This window comes from Cryptomeria japonica, chromosome 11 (assembly GCF_030272615.1).
Source record: "Cryptomeria japonica chromosome 11, Sugi_1.0, whole genome shotgun sequence".
Classification (NCBI taxonomy): domain Eukaryota; kingdom Viridiplantae; phylum Streptophyta; class Pinopsida; order Cupressales; family Cupressaceae; genus Cryptomeria; species Cryptomeria japonica.
The window spans coordinates 256369841-256389413 of NC_081415.1; the positions used below are offsets into that span (position 1 = coordinate 256369841).

Below are 19573 nucleotides of genomic sequence, written 5' to 3' on the forward strand. Positions count from 1 at the left end.
TTTGATTTTTGGAAGATGTTATAAGATGAGTTGTGGAGCATTAGTTTTTAGGTGGTTGAGCAGGAAAAAAATATTCAATAAAGTTGAAGACTAGATTATTAGAACCTAGATAAAATGGAATTAGAATTTTTTTTCGTGGTTAAGGCTTACAAAATAAAAGAAATAATTAAATAAATTACAATAAATTATTTATTTAATGGAATAAAATCAGAAATTGTGTATATTTTAGTTGTTTACCATTTGCATTTACTTGATTAACCTAGTTTAATCCTACAAAAACATATTTTTTATACTCCCAGTATTTATAAACTTTGCCTACTAACATAAATATCTTAATAAGCTGATATTAGTCTGAACTATTTTTTTAGTACAGAATTATTTTATTATATTATATTGTTTATTTTATTTTATGTGAAGAGCTATTTTCTATGTAAATTTTAATTTTACTTTTGAAAAACTATTGTTCATTTTATTTTTACTTTGTATTGTACATATTATATAATTATATGTTAATTTTTAAAAATTGAAATTTTAAATAAAAAAATTTAATATATGTGTTGACTGTACAGTCATGCCAGGACATTACATGCCTTGCAGCCACTAGAGCGCCTCTCAACATAATTATTTATTTTTAATTATTGATGCCCTGACTGAAATGGTATGTTTCCCTTTGCTACACAAAACTTACAGATGTGCCCAACTGTACAAAATTTGCATGCATGTTCAAAATATATCACCACTTCATATCTTAAATAAGTCCCTTCTGACTACAGCATGAATATCGCAAGTCACAATTGATCAAGTGTACATCAAGGAAGAGACTTCCTGATAATTTTTAGACATTTCAAAATTGTAGCACCCAGAGAAACAATCCTGCGTCGAATCCATATAAGCACCAACAGACCAATTCCAAGAAAATGGTCATTGCACATTTGAAATTTTGAAGTGGTGATTGCTGTATTCCATATTGGTTTCTTGTTACCAATTACAGGAAACAGTAATGTACTTCTCCATAAATATACAATTGTAAACTCAGTTGCCAGATTTTTCCTAGGCAATGGCGTCCAAAACTTTGGAGAGGGCAAAAAGCTCCAGGCTTTACAGAAATGCTGATGCATGAGACCGGCTCATGTCTGAAAACATGACACTGTTGAAAATCCAGCTTCACTAAATCTTCAAAAGGTTCAGTGTCACCCAGCACCAAATTTGTCAATCTGGTAGTCTGGTTTTAATACCCATTCACCTTGTCCACCTTCTTTTCTCAGGATAGCAATTTCTTTCAAAAGTTTCTTGAACAAACACAAATCTTTTGGAGGAACCCTGTCTTTAAAATGATCTACAATTTTAGTTGACCCCACAGATCCACCATTCTGTTGTATGAATGTACATAGCTGACGAATTAGGATTTCAGGTTGAATAGATTTTGGAACAATTCGACCATTCATGGGCCTGTTGCTTGGTATTCTTTGAGTCTCATTTATCATACTAGAGCCAGCTCCTGATAACGTCTGGGACTCCAAGCCAGCATCTATAGCACTTTCTCTATTCATTTGTATCCGTGCAAGAAGATCACCTGAGCTCAAGGCTTTTCCTGTAGAAATTCCAGCAAGTCCTATCAAAGCACCCTGAGAGCTACTTGCTCCATTGATACTAGATCGATCAGTAGACTTCGAAGCTGACACCAACTGGCAATTTACTGTTGATCCAAATTTTCTCCTTATGGAAGTCGGAGCACCTGCAGCACCAGATTTACCGGTCCATGTTGGAACTGACACACCATCTTGACCCCGAAGCATCCGCGATTGTCTTAAAGCTTCAGCTGCTCTTTGGGCAACTTGAGCAGCTTCATCATCAAGCTTCAGCTTCTCTTCATCATTGATGTCAATAATAGCATCGTGATCCATAGTGCTCTGTAAGATTTAACAATTCCAAATTTTAGAATGGGGGAAAGCACATTCTGTAAACATGTAGAGGACATTCAAATACCCTACTACAAATGTCATTAATTTTACAAAAATACATGGCAATGGGCATGGTCTCTACCATACAAATCAAATATTTTCCAATCTATATCTATCATTTCAACAATCAAATTGCTACTTACATGAATTCCATTGACTAGAAGAACTTTTAGCATTTTTGATTCATCTTCTTGCGTCTCTTCTTTAGACACAACCTTTTCTTTACCCTTGCTTCTGGATATACTTTTGCCTTGGTCCCCATTATGAGTGCCACAAGATGTACTATCAATTTGATTATTGACAGGACGCTTTGCTTGTATTTGTTGTTCATTCTGATCATGTGACCTTGCTTCTCCAGTCAATTCACTAAAAATGCTAGATGTTTCTGTCCCATTCTCGTCTGTGTCATCTTGTAAAGTAAAGAGATCCCGCATATCTCTTGCCTTGAAGAATCTTCTCTGCTGTGGATTCTTGAGGATCTTATTGGTCAGGAAATGCTTATATATCTGTCTATGATAAATTTTTTCCTCAATTGTTCCACGGCTTATTAGTCTATAGACAGTCACATCTCGTGTCTGACCTATACGCCAAGCACGCTCCCTTGCCTATGTCAAGTGTTAAATAATAATTAAATTGACAATAAAAAAAGAACAAAGCTCACACTCCCGTAGTTTCTTCTACAAAAAAAGAGCCATAAAAGAAGAACTAAATCAAGTAAAGATTGCAATAGATTCCTAAAGCATCCAGCTTCTCTTGTTGCCATATTCTTAAAATCAACCTAGTAAGTTAACATTAATACAAGGAATCACACCTGTGTGTCATTTGAAGGATTCCAATCTGGATCAAAAATTATCACTCTGTCAGCACCAATCAAATTTGTTCCCAGGCCCCCAACCCTTGTAGTTAAAATAAATACAAAAACATGATTAGACTCATTGAATTCATCCATTAAGGCCATACGATGTTTGATAGGAGTCAATCCATCCATTCGCCGATAGGTAAGACCTTCAGAGGCAAGAAAATTTTCAAGGATGTCCAGCATTTGCTGTGTCTGAGTAAAAACCAGAACCCGGTGGCCTTGATCTTTCCAAACATTCAAAATTTGGGAAAGCACCTTCATCTTGCCACTGCGTTCTGGATTCCCAAAATCTGGATGCTTGCCACTATGGTCCTTTTCAAGCAAATCAGGATGATTACATATTTTCCGCAGTATATCTATTCCATAAAGTGAATTTCTACTGCCATCAAATATTTGCTCCACATCAGAACTTGCAAGAAAAGCACGATATGCCGTGCGCTGTTCTTTAGTCAAGCTACAGAAGAGAATATGCTCTGTTTTCTTTGTAAGTTGTGCATTTACATCCGATTTCATACGGCGTAACAGGTAAGGCATTATAAGGTCTCTAAGAACAACAGCACATTTATAAGCAGTAGATACTTGCAATGGTGATGCATTGGCATAACCACCAATTGCAATAGGTGCAGCAAATTGAGCCTCAAATACAGGTAAGACTCCCAGCTTTCCAGGAAAAACAAAGTCAAACAAAGACCACAACTCTGTAAGCTTGTTCTGAATTGGGGCACCTGACATTATAACGCGATGCACAGTTTGCAGTTGTTTGCACAAAAGGGTGATTTCAGCATTTGGGTTTCTTATGCGGTGCCCTTCATCCAATATGGCATATCCCCATTCTATATCCAGCAATTTGTCCCTTAATACTCTAAGTTGTTCATAAGAGGTGATAAGCAACCCAGAACTAGATTCAAAAGTTCGCTTAATTAGAAAATCCCACTTGTTTGCACCTTGAACAGTCTGGACTTCCTCCTCATCATTATTTATTGGTTCTCCATCTTCATCCTCCATTTTTGTACCCTTATACTTGTTTGATTTTACAGAAGATGCTGAAACAGAATTATGCAATATTGCAACATGGAACTGTGGGTACCATTTTCGAACTTCCCGTCTCCATTGGCGTAAAAGAGTTACTGGACATATAATTAAACTAGGCTTATAAATACCACTGAAATGCAAAGCCGCCAGAAATGCTATCACCTGAACTGTTTTCCCAAGACCCATTTCATCTCCTATTATTCCACCAGCCCTCTGGCAATGTAACTCCCACAGCCACTTTACACCTGTTTTCTGGTAATCGAAAAGATTGTCAAAAATCTTCCCAGGAATTTTCAATCCTCCTTCAACAGTTACAATATCTTCCTCAGGACCTTCAGTATCTCCTATAGCTTCATCATCACCTTCAATCTCATAATCAGAGTTTGCTGAATCTGAACCATCCTGTCTTTTATTCATGTATTTCTGCTTTTCCATAATGTCTTCTGCAAGAGCAAGTGCAATAAAATAGTAAGACCATAAGATCATTAAGAACATACGTATCCAAGCACAAAATCACAATTGTCAGTTATTTTAACTAATAGTTTTCATAACATCTCAATCAACTAGCTTAGCAGCCAGAATGATAATTTGGAAACATAAAATCTAAGATTAACTATTTACATTGTATATTAACTAATGTGACATCCAATTCAAATTACACGACTAATGTATCTCACCACCTGTCACAAAAAAGGGATGCAAATAATGTCCTGAGAACGAAGGATAGTCATCAAAAAGCATCATAACAATCCTCAGTGCAAATGTAGCAGATCAAACTGGGAAGTATAGCAAAGTTAACATTAACTACAAAAATATTATTTTCAATAAGACAAATGGACCTTGCTGCTCAAAAGTCTTCTCAAAGTAATTGGAACAAGCCAAAATGTATTATCATCAGTGTTACCCCATTATTTGTCTTAAACAAAATAATGTGTATTTAATTTTGTTTCCCTCATTCGGTTCAATCCGTCTTTAGTCATGCACCTTTTGTTCCTTTATGTTTCACCTTTTCTGCCCCAATGAACCCGTCGGTTGAACTTACGTATTGGTTCAAGGTTCAAAGTTCAACTGGTGCCTTTGTGTGGATCGTGGCTTTGTTATGTTGTTAAGCGAGTGAGCGTGAATGTGTTAAGTTGGTCTTGAACTTGAACTTTTGAACCATTCCTAAAGCGGTTCAAGGTTCAAGGTTCAAAGTCTTCCTTTATGTTTGTAAAAAGTCTTCGCTTGTTCCTGGTGTTGTGTTGAGCCACAAGTTGAGAGTTCTTTTGTTTTCTCAAAATTGAACTTGAACCATTGAACTTCTTCTGAGATGGTTCAAAGTTCAAAAGTTCATTTTAAGATTGGCCCCGAGGACATTAATAACATAAAAGGTGGCACGGCAAAAGGAATATTTTGGGTATCTTATATTTTAAAATTATAATTATGGAAAGAAATCATGAAAACTCAAGCCGTTTGTGCGGAGTTGATGCGTAATTAAGGAAGTTGTCAGGATCCCATCAAATCATTGGTTATCTCACACGTTCGGATGAATCATTATGAGGCGTGTGTAGATATTACTCAGTTTTTCCGCTTCTTAACATGTGAATTCTTAAATTGTGAAAGTGGTAGCTGTTGTTGTTGGAAGAGCGAAAGACGCCGAAGGTAATTTCAACTCCATACTTCCGAGGGTTTCACAGATTTGATGGTGGTAACAGGTGAGTTTTGATAATTTTCCCCTCCGCTATGTTACTAGATCAGAAAGTCAGTGTAGGAAAATTCTTTTTTGGAATAGAATTTTGTTCTTTCTAGGAACTGTTTGATGAATGTAAAAGCGGCCATTATGAGGCCGACTCTTCCAAAACTTGGTAACACATCATGCCTAGTTAGTATACTTCCAAAACTAGGTGACACTTCTTTGACCCAAGCTGACTTAGGAGATTTCTTAGAAAGAGCTAGAAACCTTGGGGCTAACTCGATGATGGAAAGAATAGTTAGAAGTGGCTTGATTGAAGCTGCTGCTTTCCCAACTGCCACTCCTTATCTAGAATTAGTGATAGTGTATGAATAGATATGATGCTGATAGCAGGTGCATTAGGACCAGCAGTGATGAACTGTTAGTAGAAACTAACAGAGAAACGGTGATGGCTGCAATTGGAATCCCTCATAAAGAGCCTTATGAAGATTGGTCAATTGGTACCTCATACACATTTTTCTCTGAGAAGAAAAGCACATATAAAAGCGTCATTGCAAGGAATTGGCTTCTAAAGGTTTAGAAAGGGGAGTCCCGGTTACCCAAACCTCTTACAAGAGAGCATTTCATCACGGAGGTGCAGGATATTGTAATATTGTTAAACAAACTCAAAGGGAATTCACACGCTTTCTATTGGGAAGATTGGATGTACTTTTATATTCAGGTATTGTTAGCTAGCGAGAAATATCTTGACTGGGCGCAAGTAATTGCTGAAAGGCTCCATGAGGGTTTGAGTAACTTTGTTGGAATGTCCACATATCTATTTTATATATTGGCTTGTACCAGAGAATGGCAAGGTTTGCATAACGAGCTTTGGGTGGACGGCATGAAGGTTTATGATTATTACCCGTACCTGCAACAACAAAGACATGCAGAAAATTTCACAAGATGGAATGATGTTTTTGCAGGAAGACTCGCCTTTGAGCTGCAGGGAGACGCAAATAAAAGAATGTCAACCGAGGCCATGGAGCTAGTCAGTATATATGGAAGCTACTTTATCCAATTTCCCAGATTTACTTACATTAGAGTGGGGGACTTTGAAGGTGAACCATTCAAATTGCCCAGGTATGCCTTTGATAGTTATGTGCTTATTGAAGTTTGCAAACAACTAGCCCACATTGACAAAAGGTTAGGGACGAAGGGTAAATCTGGGGTTGCTTTCCCGATTGAACTTGGATACTATAGTTGTAAGTCTGTTTCTAATGCCTTGAACCTAGAATTAGAGTTCAAGAAAATGAATTTGCAGCCCTACATTGCTAGACGTAAGTTTGATAGCAGGGGCTATGATGTAGAACATCTAAATGTTGATGACCATTTCTTCCATGAACCTCAATTAGAAGACTATTGGAAAAATTGTTGTGATGAATTAGAAGTGAGGAGATTGTGGTCAAGATTCACTCTGCAGCAGATTGTTACAATGAGGTTATCCATTAATGCGTCAGGAATACAAGAAGAGGAAGGGGAAGATGTATTGGATCCTGAATTCAATGAAAGGGTTCAAGGGCAACCTATCCCCGAAATTGACTGGGATAGGAGAGAAGAAGAAAATATTCAAACCAAGTCCTTCAATGTCATAAGAAGAATGGAGAAGTGATTAAGGGACCGCAAATTTAGAAAGGAGTCGATTATCACTCCTAATGAATTAACAGTTGGTCCACTTCATGCTACAACACAAATTCCCACTTCCTCCTCTAACGAAATTGTTGATGTTGCAGGTGCCACAAGGCTTAAAATTGGAGAGGTTCAAACCAGAAGATCAAAGAGATCCCCATTGAGTTCTTCAACAGTTCAAATCACCTATTCAAGGAGCAAAAAAAAAAACAAAGAACCAGTGGCGGACCAAATTGTTGTGGACTTAGATTCGAACAAAGAAACTCAGGTGATCATGGATCAACAAGTGTTAAATAACCCTTCAGTGCAGGATGCGGATGCAGAGAAAGAACCTGAAGAAAATCCAAATCCGATGAGCACTATGACTGTTGTCAACCCATCTGATGATCAGAAACCTTCGCCCAAAGAAACTTCCAGTACTTCTCGATGGCTTGAAGCTTCAATTGGAAAGAAACGCAGTATTGTTCCTATTACAATTCCCATGGAGGATATGGTAAGTAAGTGCCTTAGGAAAATATCCAAACCCAAGAAGCTTAAAACACGGGCAATGATGGAAGTTGATGATGAAACAAGCCACTGGGTAGCGAAAGTAGCTAAGCCTATCTCAGATAGAGATCCAGAAAAAGCCACTGAGAATGATTTTATTGTTGAGACAATTGACTTGGGAGTTGCTTCAAGGGCTGTAGATGCCAAACATTTAGAATCCTCCACTAAAAGAATGATATCCAGGACCTGGAAAGATGAGAAGGACAAACGGGAGTTGAAACAAGTTGTTACCCAGATGGCAGAATATATCAATGCCATACATCACTCAAGTCCTCAGCCCCTGACACAGATGACATTGTCCTTTGACCCTAAATCACCAGTGAATCAAAAGCTATTGGATCAGGTCCAAAGAAGCTGCATGATAGCTGAAGTTTTTGATGAGTAGCTTGACTCCATAGTGCAGTAGGGCACGGACTACATTGCAAGCCTAATCAAGGTGTATGATAACGCCATAACTGTGAGTAAAGAGCTGGAATTGGAAGCTACCGCATGGGACAAGGAAAGAAATAACTGGGTAGCAGTCTTAGCGCAAATGAATGATGTACAAAAATTTGGCGTCATGAAATTTCTTGCTGAGAAGCCAATGGATAACCTGGATGACAACGTACTGTATGTATCAAGAAAGAATGTTGAATGGAAGAACTCTATCATTAAACAGGGTCATGAAGAATCTATCAAGTTGTTAAAAGGATTAAAAGAACTTATTGATATGATGCAGATGTTGTTTATAATTAGGGCCTAGCGGATTCCAATTGCCTTGGGCAACATTGGAATCCGCCTAAGGGAACCAGCCCCTTCTCCAATATATAGGGACAGGCCCTATACCTTTCGGCTACTCCAAAAGGTCCCCACGCTACACCTTGATAGGGCCGACCCTATCCTCTACGCACAAAAGAAATTAAATAAATTAATTGACAAATTAGAAGGTTCAAGCCGACTTGATTAGAAGTGTTTGCTCTCCTATAAATAAGGCATATACTTCTCACAATATCATCAATGCAGTTTCAAGTAAATGCGAAATATATTCTCAGGTAGTGAACTCCTTTGTAAGCAGCAGATCACAGCGAACTGCATTCATATGCAGCAGATTATCAGTTAGGTCACAGCGAACTCCATTTATGTGCAGCAGATCACCAATTAGATCACAGCGAACTTCATTAAGACAGCAAGCTATCATCAAAGACAGTGATCTCCATTGAAGGCTCAAGCAAAGGACTGTGAACTAGTTGAAAGGTGCAGTTAACCCTTGCTATGCACAGCAAGACAAGTTAGAAGGACTGCAAATCATGGTCACTGCCAACAAGCTAGTTGTGTAGTCTTCTATATCATCTTCCTTGTGACTGCAACTTCTATACTCCAGATAAGTGTGTAATTGTCAATTGAATCTAAAACCATAATCAGATCTGAGGATCTTTCTGGCTGGGTTTTTCCTCCTAGGAGGTTTTCCCAGGGTAACTTTGTCTTGTCTTTTTGCATTCACTTCTTACTATGCTTAAATCTAGAAAAACAATAAATCTAATTAGCCTAGTTAGAAACAAATTCTGATTTTTTGAGTTTCATCTAATCTGAAAGTACTAAAATTAACAGCGGAAAGATTTAAAATGCATCGATATACAGCTCTTGAAGGAGGACAGACAAACGATTGAACCAACGACAGATATGGTCAAAACATTTAAAGAAAGGGTGCAGCTTGTTAAGGAGACAAAGTCTCCAACTACAAATGACTTTTCCAAAGTGGCAAGGATAGAATCAATGTTAGCAGTCTGCTTTGATCACTTGGAAGCGCATAAAATTAAAGTTATGCAGGTAAACATGGACAAAGAAGTTTGGAAGCAGCGCATTTTGCACATTGGACTCCCGCACTATCAGGTTATCCTTAATTTCTCAACAGCACATTTGGAGTGGCGAAATGTACATGGTACCGCGACAAAACAAGACAAATCAGCAGCTTCTTCTACCACGTTAGAGTCTTGATCGGTTTATGGATGAGCTGCCATCCTGTCTGTGGCCTTTGTTCATTTGAGTTTTATCCAATTTGAAGCAAACAGTTTCTTTTAACTCTAGGGTAGAGTTTAAGAATTTAGGGTTATTTTCAAAAGAACTATTAGCCTGGAGGCTATAAATGTCATTAAGCAAGCTTTATTGAGGGTCCGAAAAACTTTGATTTGAATTAGCAGACTTAATTTCTTTTGAATTTCAGTGTAGACATTTGATATATGAATGAAATGATATATTTTGTAAGGTCTTCAAATCTGTGTGTTTGAATGATAAAGCAATCTCTGTTGGGATGTATGCTTGTGCGCAGAATATTTTACTTCATTATCAGTTCTTTGTAAGTTTGTGAATTCATTGATTAAGAAAATTAGTGGTACATTGTCGTTTAAATGATTCTGATCCCCCTTGTCCTATGAGGCATGAGCGAGTATCGATCAGCGTTTATGCTACATTGAGTATACTTGGTGAAATAAGTTTTACATTGAATTGGAATGTTCAAAGTTTAAGTCCGTGAGCTTTACATTTATGGATGATTATCTTGTAGCATTCTTATTGTGTTGACAAATGAATGTGAAAGCCTTTCTCGCTTTCTGGTAAAAAGTGTGTTTCTTTCTAAGTTATTTGCATAAAAATTCATTGAATATCTTACGAGGAGCTGCACTCTTATGCAGAGGGTAAACCGAAACTCAGTTCACCCAACTGTTGGTTCATTTGCTTTTTCATCAAGAGTATGCATGAGTCATCATTAAAAAAATATTAAAGGAAAGGCAAATCTGTTAACCAGCAATCAGCGTATTCCGGAAACACATCCCCGAGTCTTTAAACTATTTCCTAGAACATGGAGGTCCCAGGTGCCATAGGACAGGTACAATACATCCTCCCACTATTCTCTATATCTAGGCCATCCCTTGGATACCCCTGCAGGAGCAGGGGTGCCTCCAGGAACATTTCCCTCTGGGAGAACATCTTGCCATCACTGGTTATGGCCAGTGGATGTCCAGATGTCCCTCGACTGTCCTGGGGATGGAAGGACCTCCTTCGCAAAACTGTTAAAAACAAAGTCATGTAACATTTAAAAAATATTAAAAAGCAAAAAAGGTCTGGAAGATGGAACTAGGTTAAAAATGATAAAATGGCATGCAGTTGCACCATGAAGGTACCTGTGGTCTAGAAGGCCTTAATTTGGCCTGATGGCAGTGGCTCCCATACTCAACCTGCCCCTACATCACAATCAATCATGCTGGGGGCAGTTCCCAGTCCCCAGCTTTGATTTGGAAAAGCAAAAAGTAAAAAATGTTTGGACTGTGGCTGGAAAGAAAGCAGCTTTTTTTCCATTTATTAGGCTCAAGATAAAAAAGGTGTTTTCTTCCCTGTTTATATAATATTTCATTAAATCCCAGGTTATTGAATTCTCTTTATTTGGTTTCCTGAATCAAACACAATAAATGCTACTACAGTTACATTCACATGATTCAGAAAGTAAATATAATGATCTTAGTGAAGATGCTTGAATTTCTGACACAAGCATATTGGCATTGAAACTTGTTCTGAACCTCTTTGCCAAGCTGTACTCTCTAGTGAAGTTCCTGACTGATTTTATACAAGCCAACTCAAAATTTGGCCATTATTAGTGTATCTGCTTTTATTCAATTCATGAATAATCCTAAAGCCAGGTACTCTTTTTTCAGATGATGAATGGCAACAGTTTTTATCAACTTTAAGAACAAACTGCATAGAGTCACAAAATTTGCTCAGCTTGTTTACAGCATCACTGAAATTGAAAAATCAGAGAGAGCAGAAGATGATTTTACAAAGTCTAACTGTGGAGTATTGGTCAATGGTACAATTTCCACTCAAGATGCTGAAAATAAAGGTTAAGACATATCAAAATCACTGTCTCTGATCCGAAATCCTATACAATTTACCCATATTGTTTACATTAATAATAAATTGCAACTTTAATACAGTTTCTTGTAATTAGTTTTCCAATGATTAATTTTTATATATTCTTTTAATAGCCATTTCCCCACCATCTCTAAAATATGGAAAAAATTGTCCCTTCATGGAAACTTGGATAAACACTGGTTATAATTTAGTTGAAGAACTGTAAATGCTTTGAGATTCTCCAAAGAAAATTTAGGGTGTAAGAAAATATGAGTGAGTGTGACCATTCCAGGACATATGAGCATGTGAGAATGTCTCTGCAAAATAATCGTACCTGCAAAACAATCAAGTTATCAACTGAAAACATGATTTTGGGTATAAGATTTCCTCAAATCATTTACAACCTAAAATAGACATTACAAAAATCAGACATGAAAGATACTCTGAATATCAAAAAAAATATTGTCTTCAAAAAGAAAACGATGCAAAAATGTCCTGGGAATAAAGGCTATCATCAAAAATGCATCAAACCAAACTTCAGTGCAAATGTAGGAGATCAAATTGGAAATTATAACATAGGCATTAGCTACAAAAAATTAAATTTCCAAAACACAATGGACTTTGCTGCTTAAATGTCTTCAAAGTTTTCTCATGGTATTTGGAATAAGCTGAAAGGGGTTATTATCTAGACGAATCCTGTAAATTGTGTCGAAATATGCTAAAGGTAACTTAGGGCGAATACATATAAACATAAGCAAGTATGGACATTTGAGATTATACACACGTGTGAGAATATATGGAGCAGGGAGATATGTTTCTACAAAATAATCACACCTGCAATGAAGTCAACTCAAATCATTTCCCCCTGAACTAGACATTACAAAAAATGAAAAATCACACATGAAAATATTCTGAATATCAGACAACTGGACTTTACTGTAACTGTAAGCTTATTGTAAACCCTATTTATATAAAATTATCAACATAATGCCATACATGTTGCCGTATGATCTACATACCATTGCCTTCTTGATGATCAGCATGACTCCACGCTTCATCATCACTAGATGCAGCATTCCTCCATTGTTGATCAGGTAAAGGCCGCTTTCTCTTTCTTAAATTGCTTGAGTGATTTTTTGAAGGTTTCTCAACCTCATTGAACACTTTGACATTGATAGGTTTTCTAAGTCTTCGAAATGGACGAGTGGGAGGATCCAACTTTGGCAAGTCTTCTGCATCAAGCAACTTTGTTGATGATCGACGTTTAGCAGTTACAGACATTGACGCAGCAGCTCTGGAGATAGAATCTATTGAAAGATTGACATCACCGGTCTCAACTGGTTTATCACAGATTTTTTGTGGGCGAGATCTTTGTACCCGACGCTCAAAACCTCTGACTTGGTCAAAAGGTGTTAAAATCCCTTTTCGGATGAGTTTATCACGTTCCTACACAAATAAATAATTGTCAGCCAATCTTAGGAGAAAAAATTAAAGCACTGTTATTTGCTATCAAGTAGGACATGGATGAAATAAACAGAAAACATCTCCAACATGTATACACAGTCAGAGAATGGTAATTCATTAAAATTGGAATGCTACAGAATATATTCCACATTTTCTGCATTTCACTTTAAAATAAATGTGGTCATCACTAAGGAATGCAAATTACAGTTTCAATTAGCCCTGAAGCTGCTGCATCCAATGCCATATCAAACTCATCATCCTCTTGAAAATAAGCATTCCTCTTTTCCACTTTTCGTTGTTTATCTATCAAATGGCTGGTTTTCTTAGTGACAATATCTTCTTCATTCCCTAAATCAAGAAACAAACCCTGCTCCTCAGGTTCCTGAGTCTTTCCCTCCACCTCAAAAGCCTTCAACTGTTTCTTAAGTTGTCCTTTTTTCTTTTTAAGGCTTTTCAATCTTTCAGTAGCCAGAGCATGCTGAAGCACTGATCCTTCCACTAACGAAGGCTTGTTTTCCCTGAATTCCAGCTCCTTGTCTTCTTTCTCACCTTCAGAATCCTCTATGAAAAGAATATTATTGCTTGCAGCATTCTGAACTGTTTCAAGACCTGCAGCAACAGCAGCCATTTCAACCTCGACTACTTTTAACTGAGCATGAATATGGGACCTTTTTGTAAGCGAACTTCCTCGATCTTGTTTCCCTCCTTCGGGAATATCGCCATCACTATTTTCAGCTGAAATTTGGCTGATCTCAGCCTCTTGTTCTTTGTTTTTTGCCTGTTAGATCCATTACCAATACAATAATGGATACAAAGCAACAGGAAACAAATGTTTGGAATCAGAAAATAGTAAAATGTCATAGAGGTACAATCTTTGAAAGACCAATTAAATACTACATAAAATGTGAATAAAGCTACAATATAAGCTTAAGCCATTCAAATTATTCTGATAGATTGGTACCTTAGAAAGTATATGACGCTCGATGTCATCGGGGTTAGCAGATACAACACCCAAACTACTCAGCAAAAGCTTATCTTCCTCTTGCATGTCCATCATATTCAAGTACTTGACTTCAAACACCAGTCAAGAATCTGCCAACATAAGTTAAGACATGCACAATATCAATTTAATGTGCGAAGCATGCAGAGTGTCATTATCCATTTCTATCCTTGAGTACAATATATACATTTTGAATGAAACTGATTAATTAAAAACTGTATTACAAACATTTGTGCCATTTCTTACACAACAATGTAAAGATGATGACAAACTTGATGATGATCATTGCTTGCAGATAGATATTGTGCATTTGATCACCACATCATTTCTTGGAGCAGTAAAAAATAAAAACAATTAATTCTCCTGAAGTTTGTTTCCTTTACGACTAGGTATTCTTGGAGGTGACACATAGGATGAAAGCATGAAAAGCCTAAACATGTAAGAAAGAAACCTCCTAAATATTAGTTAAAACCCAAATTTGATGAAGCTGAGAAGGAAAATCCAGTGGAAGGATTTTCGTATATGATGGTGAAAGACACCCTAGCTTTTAAGCCTACTAGGGACTATAAAAATCCAGAAGAAATAGCTCTCTTGGAAGGAACAGGAGTGGCTAAGGAAAATGGACACCATAAAATTTAAAAGGACGGGAAGTCAATCTAATTATTGAAGCAATTAAATATGAGCAATGCAATGGCTAGCAAATAAAAAAAGTATCATCCAAGAAATTAAGATGGAAACTAAAAATTTTGAAATCTGGAGCCGCCATACCAAGAGGTAAGAAAATATGATAACAGATCTCATATCAATTAGGAAGTGGAAAATTCAGACAAAATGATTTTTCTTTTCCTTCAAAGGCATTAAAATTTCTATCAGAGGACTGCACCAAAGTGGACGAGCTTGCTCTTCTTTTAAAATTGTAAAACTTGGAATCAAAAATAGGAGAAACTATGGAATAACTCGCACTCAGCAATGCCTTTCAATGTTTGAATCATGCAGAAGAGAAAGATTACAAAATAAGGAGCAACAAATGAACGATGAAAGACAATAGATTTTATTTTTGTTATACTTCTGACAGTTGAGATAAGCTTGGGGCTGAAGAAGAGAGATTTTCCTATAGACAAGAAAGCAGATGTTTACAGATGAATTTTGAAATCCATCCTATATTTTGTTTCTGGTTTCTTTAGCTAAAAACCAACTGGGATTTGGCATCTCAACTGCAAAAATTTTCCAGTTGTGGGCAACCTTATCCCTAGTCAAATTTAGCCCAAAAGAAAAGGTGAGCAAGTATATATGGATATAAAACTTAAAAGTATATGTCTACATATAAAACCCAAACACCTATATAAATGCATATACATGTGTGCATCGATTTAGCACCCATTGGGTCTTAGCTTCATGAACAAGCTAAGGGGTAGGCTGGGACTTAGTCATCTATCTACAACAGGAGTAAAGCATTTATCTGCTGTCGGAGAACTTTTTTGTCTGCTTATAAGTTGTTAAATGTAGATAAATCCCATGCAGTATAGCAAGAAAATCAAGGATTCAACGTAATAAATGTACAAACTGTATTTGAACACTGTCCAAATAAATGAGATAAGAGAAAACAATTCATGCAGTCAAAAGTAAGCAATAATTCTTTCTGCCCATTCACATGCGAACAAAAACATATACTGATCAGCAAATACCCTTGCATGGGTAACACATACTCATGCACTCACTTCCTCTAACACTTGGCAGATACCATTTCAATCATCTTAAATCATAAATGGAATTGTTTCATTCAAATCCAATCAGGATGATTCTAGTGAGTGACAAAAGAAAACTTTTCAAACGTGTTACAAGGATTGGTGGCACAGAAAACTGTCCTCACATTTGCAGCATATCTATTGACTTTTAAGTTTTCATTGAACCTAAATCACATCTTACCTATAAATGTTTTGCTTGTAATGACTACGATATTTGCAAAAATATGTAATTCTATAGCTTGTTAAATCTGGCATACCAAAGATGCATCGCTCCATTTACCTTGAAACTATCGAAATTTTCAATCTTGGGCTATTTTTATTGAATTTGATATGTCAGACCAGCAACACCCATTGCGTTCTGCATTTCATTTCCTTTGCTAAGGGCAAGGTCGTTTTTTTGCGTGTATATTAGTACCCATGAAAGTAGTGAGCAATCACTGAGTATCTCAGGCAGTCACATCATTTTTCAAACTACTTTTGATAAAAAATTATGGCTTGCCCCACACACAGGAAGGATACTTTTGACCATTGCACAACGCCAGTGAGTGGCCAGAACTGCAAACTCCTAACACCTAGAATTGAAGGGAGCAATTTGGTTTGAAGATGACAATCTAGTCATTAAGAAGCTCCTCATACCCAAAGATGGACCTTACCCAGCCAACCCATCAATGAGTCAAAAACCCATTCTATGGGTTCTAAAATTGGACGGAGCATTTTGGTTTGAAGATGGCAATCTGGTCATCAAGAAGCTCTCCATGCCAAAAGATGGACCTTACCCAGCCAACCCTTTCGTTATGGGAATACGGGGTGGGTTGCATATATATGTCATTTAGCTGACAATGTATGGCCTTTACCCTGAACTTTATGGAAGCATATGGGTATGTTTGCTTTGGGTGTATATATGGTGCATAAAACTTCCAAGGGTATAGGGAGAAAAAAGAAATAAAAGATAATTGATTGATTGAAAATTTGCATCACATATCTATAATTAGAAATAAAAAAACATTAAAAGTTCTCTTGATATGTTTTATAAAGATATCTAAATCATAAATCTACAATTCAGAGTAATATTTTGAGAAACAACCAACCAAATCAAGCTGAGAAAGCCGAATCATCAAACACCTTTGTTTTCCTCAAGCAAGTCACATCCAGTTTAATTCCAGCAACTTTTTGAAGCACAGGATCTCAAACGAACCCTAAATCTCAGAAGTCTGCGAATAAGGAGGGTTAAGATTTTCAATACAATATTAAAAACAGGTAATGACCAAAATTATCGTCAATCAAATGGGAAATTCAAAGCATTTACTGTAGAGCGGATTTAGGATAATTCTACCTTATTAATTGTTGACAAAACATTGAAGCACAAGCACCCTGAAGTAAAATCAATTTAGCTCCCGCCAATAGCGCGCGTCACCCCAAAACAGCAAAAATTTATGAATCAAATCGATTGCAACAAAATACGAGGTGGAATTCCCCAGGAAAACAGCAGGGGAAGATTTTACCTGGCAGTTGACAATAATAAGCATAGCATTTCTTTTCTTGTTAAAATGAGAATTTAGAGAGAATTTAGAGAGAAAAGTTTGTAAGGCGTAAGCCCCCGAATTAACTTTATCTTTTTCAACTAAATAATGTAAATAAATAGCAAATATAGTTAGATTAACGATCTTTTATCTATAATTTTATCAACATCATTAAAAAATTTAAAAATAAACTATTTTAATAATTCTATTGTATTTATTTATTTTTTTAAATTATTTTATCTTAGAATTGAAATAGTTAAGTGAAATTGAAAATAAATTATTTATTATATATGGAGAGAGAGGGGCAAGGAGATGGGGTGAATTAGAGAGGTGGGATATAGATAGAGGGAGATAAAGGTAGAGAGAAGAGGGGAGAGAGAGGGAGAGAGAGGGGGGAGAAAGAAGAAGGGGAAAAAGGGAGATATATATATATATATATAGAGAGAGAGAGAGAGAGAGAGAGACATTGGATTGTCATTGATGTCAATGTTGAGGAAATTGAGTGTCTCAGATATGAGAAGGCATTGAGCAAATAGGTTTGAACAAGCAAGTTCGAACAGAGAAGAATCGCAGAAAGGGCTTGAAGGCAATCAGGTTGGCAGAACAGACAGATCGAATGTCTTTAACCATTTTTCCCACATGGGCAGTATGGTGGCAATATCAAGTCTTTATATTGACTAGGAAGTATAGGTTAAGTGAGCAACAACTCACATGTTTTTGCCATCTGGCTTGGAGCATGCATCGAGGTCACATAAATTGCCAGGTGCAAGATCGCAACAAGTTAGGGTTAACCACCAAAGAGTGTTGTGAAGATGTGATGGACCATTAGGCACAAGTGCGCAATGATTAAGTCAAACCATTAGGAAAGGTTGCGAAGTGGTGATGAAACCGTCACAAGTAACATAAATGGTCAAGTGCAAGATCGCAATCGACAAAGACTAACTGCCAGAAGAAGCTGCAATGTTGTGATCTAACCATGATCGTCACAGTTGATGCTACCTCGTAGCTTGGAGATAACAATGAGAAACTTGCCTATGAAGTAGCAAGAGATTGCCACATGTCACTCAAATTGCACCATTGCTTGGAGAGGTGAGGTCAACAGTTCAGGGTCGTGATGTTGCGACTAGCTATCACATGTCATGTCGGGGCCCATGGAGCTAGAAGGAATGAAGAAAAGCACAACCTCGCAGGGTTTGGTGACGTAAGCATATGTCAAGTCACGATGTTGTGACCTAATGCCACATGTCCAAGGAGAAGTGTTGGAGTGTCCACGATAGTCCGATTGGACTGTTGACAAAGCTAACTTGCAAACATGTTCAACATAAAGGCCAATTGTTGACTAATATTGTAGTTGATGAAGTGGCTCTATTGTACGCAAAGATTTTTTTATATATCTCAGTCAGTTGTCTTCTTGCAAGATGCAAAATAAAATGAACATCTACTTGGCACAGTTGCAGGGGAAGTTACTAAAAATAGTAGTTGAATGACTAATCAAATATGATGCAAAGATTTGAAACTAAAGATGAAAAGAAAGTATTTAATGTTGGTGGCTAATAATCTACAAAATAGAGACAAGATCAATGTGTTAGTGGCTCGAGAAGATCTGTAATCTTCAGTTAGTAGTAAATCAAAGATAATGTGAAGGTGAGGTTACTACAGACAGTAACTTGAACGTGGAGAATAAAATATCAAGATGGAAAGGGTGCATTAAATGTTGATGGCAACCAATCTACAAGGCATATGTAGAAGATCAAATCCTTGTGCAACTCGAGGAGTGCAATTAATTGATGTATGGGGGGAAGTTGCTTGTCCCAGAGGTAGAAACTGGAAACTATGATTTGGCAATTAAAATAGAGAGGGGGGTGAGTAGAGCATAGAGAGTGAGAGATAGCACAAAGATTTTGAATGCATATCTAAGAGAAAGTGTAGAACCAAGAGAAAAGAAGAGTAGCACACAGAGATAAAAGAAAAGCAACACAGAGAGAAAAGAAGAGAAGAACTGAGAGAGAAGAAGAGAAGAACAAAGAGAGAGCAATAGAGGCAGAGGCGTAGAATACATATCAGAGTTACAAAACATCATTTGTAACAAGGTACTTCAATTGTAACCGTAATTCATTGTAGTTCATCTAAGTGTGTGCTCAGATTAGGGGTTAGTGCTCTTTTGGGTTGGGGCCCATAAAAGTTGTAACCAAAGTATTTTCATTGTGAGGTTGGATTAGAGCAGTAG

The 19573-nt window shown here is 37.0% G+C and overlaps 1 protein-coding gene across 4 annotated transcripts; it reads right to left on the bottom strand.

Moving 5' to 3' along the window:
- Window positions 1–722: 722 nt before the first annotated feature.
- LOC131069682 (protein CHROMATIN REMODELING 8) lies at window positions 723–17412 on the bottom strand. 4 transcript variants are annotated; one of them, XM_058005196.2, is made up of 9 exons: window positions 17329–17412; window positions 17160–17197; window positions 16915–17037; window positions 14043–14173; window positions 13287–13859; window positions 12637–13063; window positions 2773–4295; window positions 2105–2566; window positions 723–1910 (listed from the first exon to the last, which is right to left on the bottom strand). In XM_058005196.2, the coding sequence occupies exons 4-9, from the start codon at window positions 14136–14138 to the stop codon at window positions 1191–1193; spliced, it is 3801 nt and encodes a 1266-aa protein (XP_057861179.2). In that variant the 5' UTR covers window positions 14139–14173; window positions 16915–17037; window positions 17160–17197; window positions 17329–17412; the 3' UTR covers window positions 723–1190. The 4 variants fall into 4 exon arrangements, with proteins under 4 accessions (XP_057861179.2, XP_057861180.2, XP_057861181.2 ...); XM_058005197.2 differs by having other exon boundaries at window positions 16949–17037; window positions 17160–17391; XM_058005198.2 differs by lacking the exon at window positions 16915–17037 and having other exon boundaries at window positions 17160–17391.
- Window positions 17413–19573: the final 2161 nt, after the last annotated feature.

What these genes read in the sequence shown, in the direction of transcription:
- LOC131069682 (XM_058005196.2), bottom strand. Translation starts at nt 14,138, where the DNA reads ATGATGGACATGCAAGAGGAAGATAAGCTTTTGCTGAGTAGTTTGGGT. An exon ending in ATCCTTCAAATGACACACAG is followed by an intron (nt 2,567 to 2,772) that starts GTGTGATTCCTT and finishes CACTTGACATAG; the next exon opens with GCAAGGGAGCGTGCTTGGCG. An exon ending in TTCTAGTCAATGGAATTCAT is followed by an intron (nt 1,911 to 2,104) that starts GTAAGTAGCAAT and finishes TAAATCTTACAG; the next exon opens with AGCACTATGGATCACGATGC.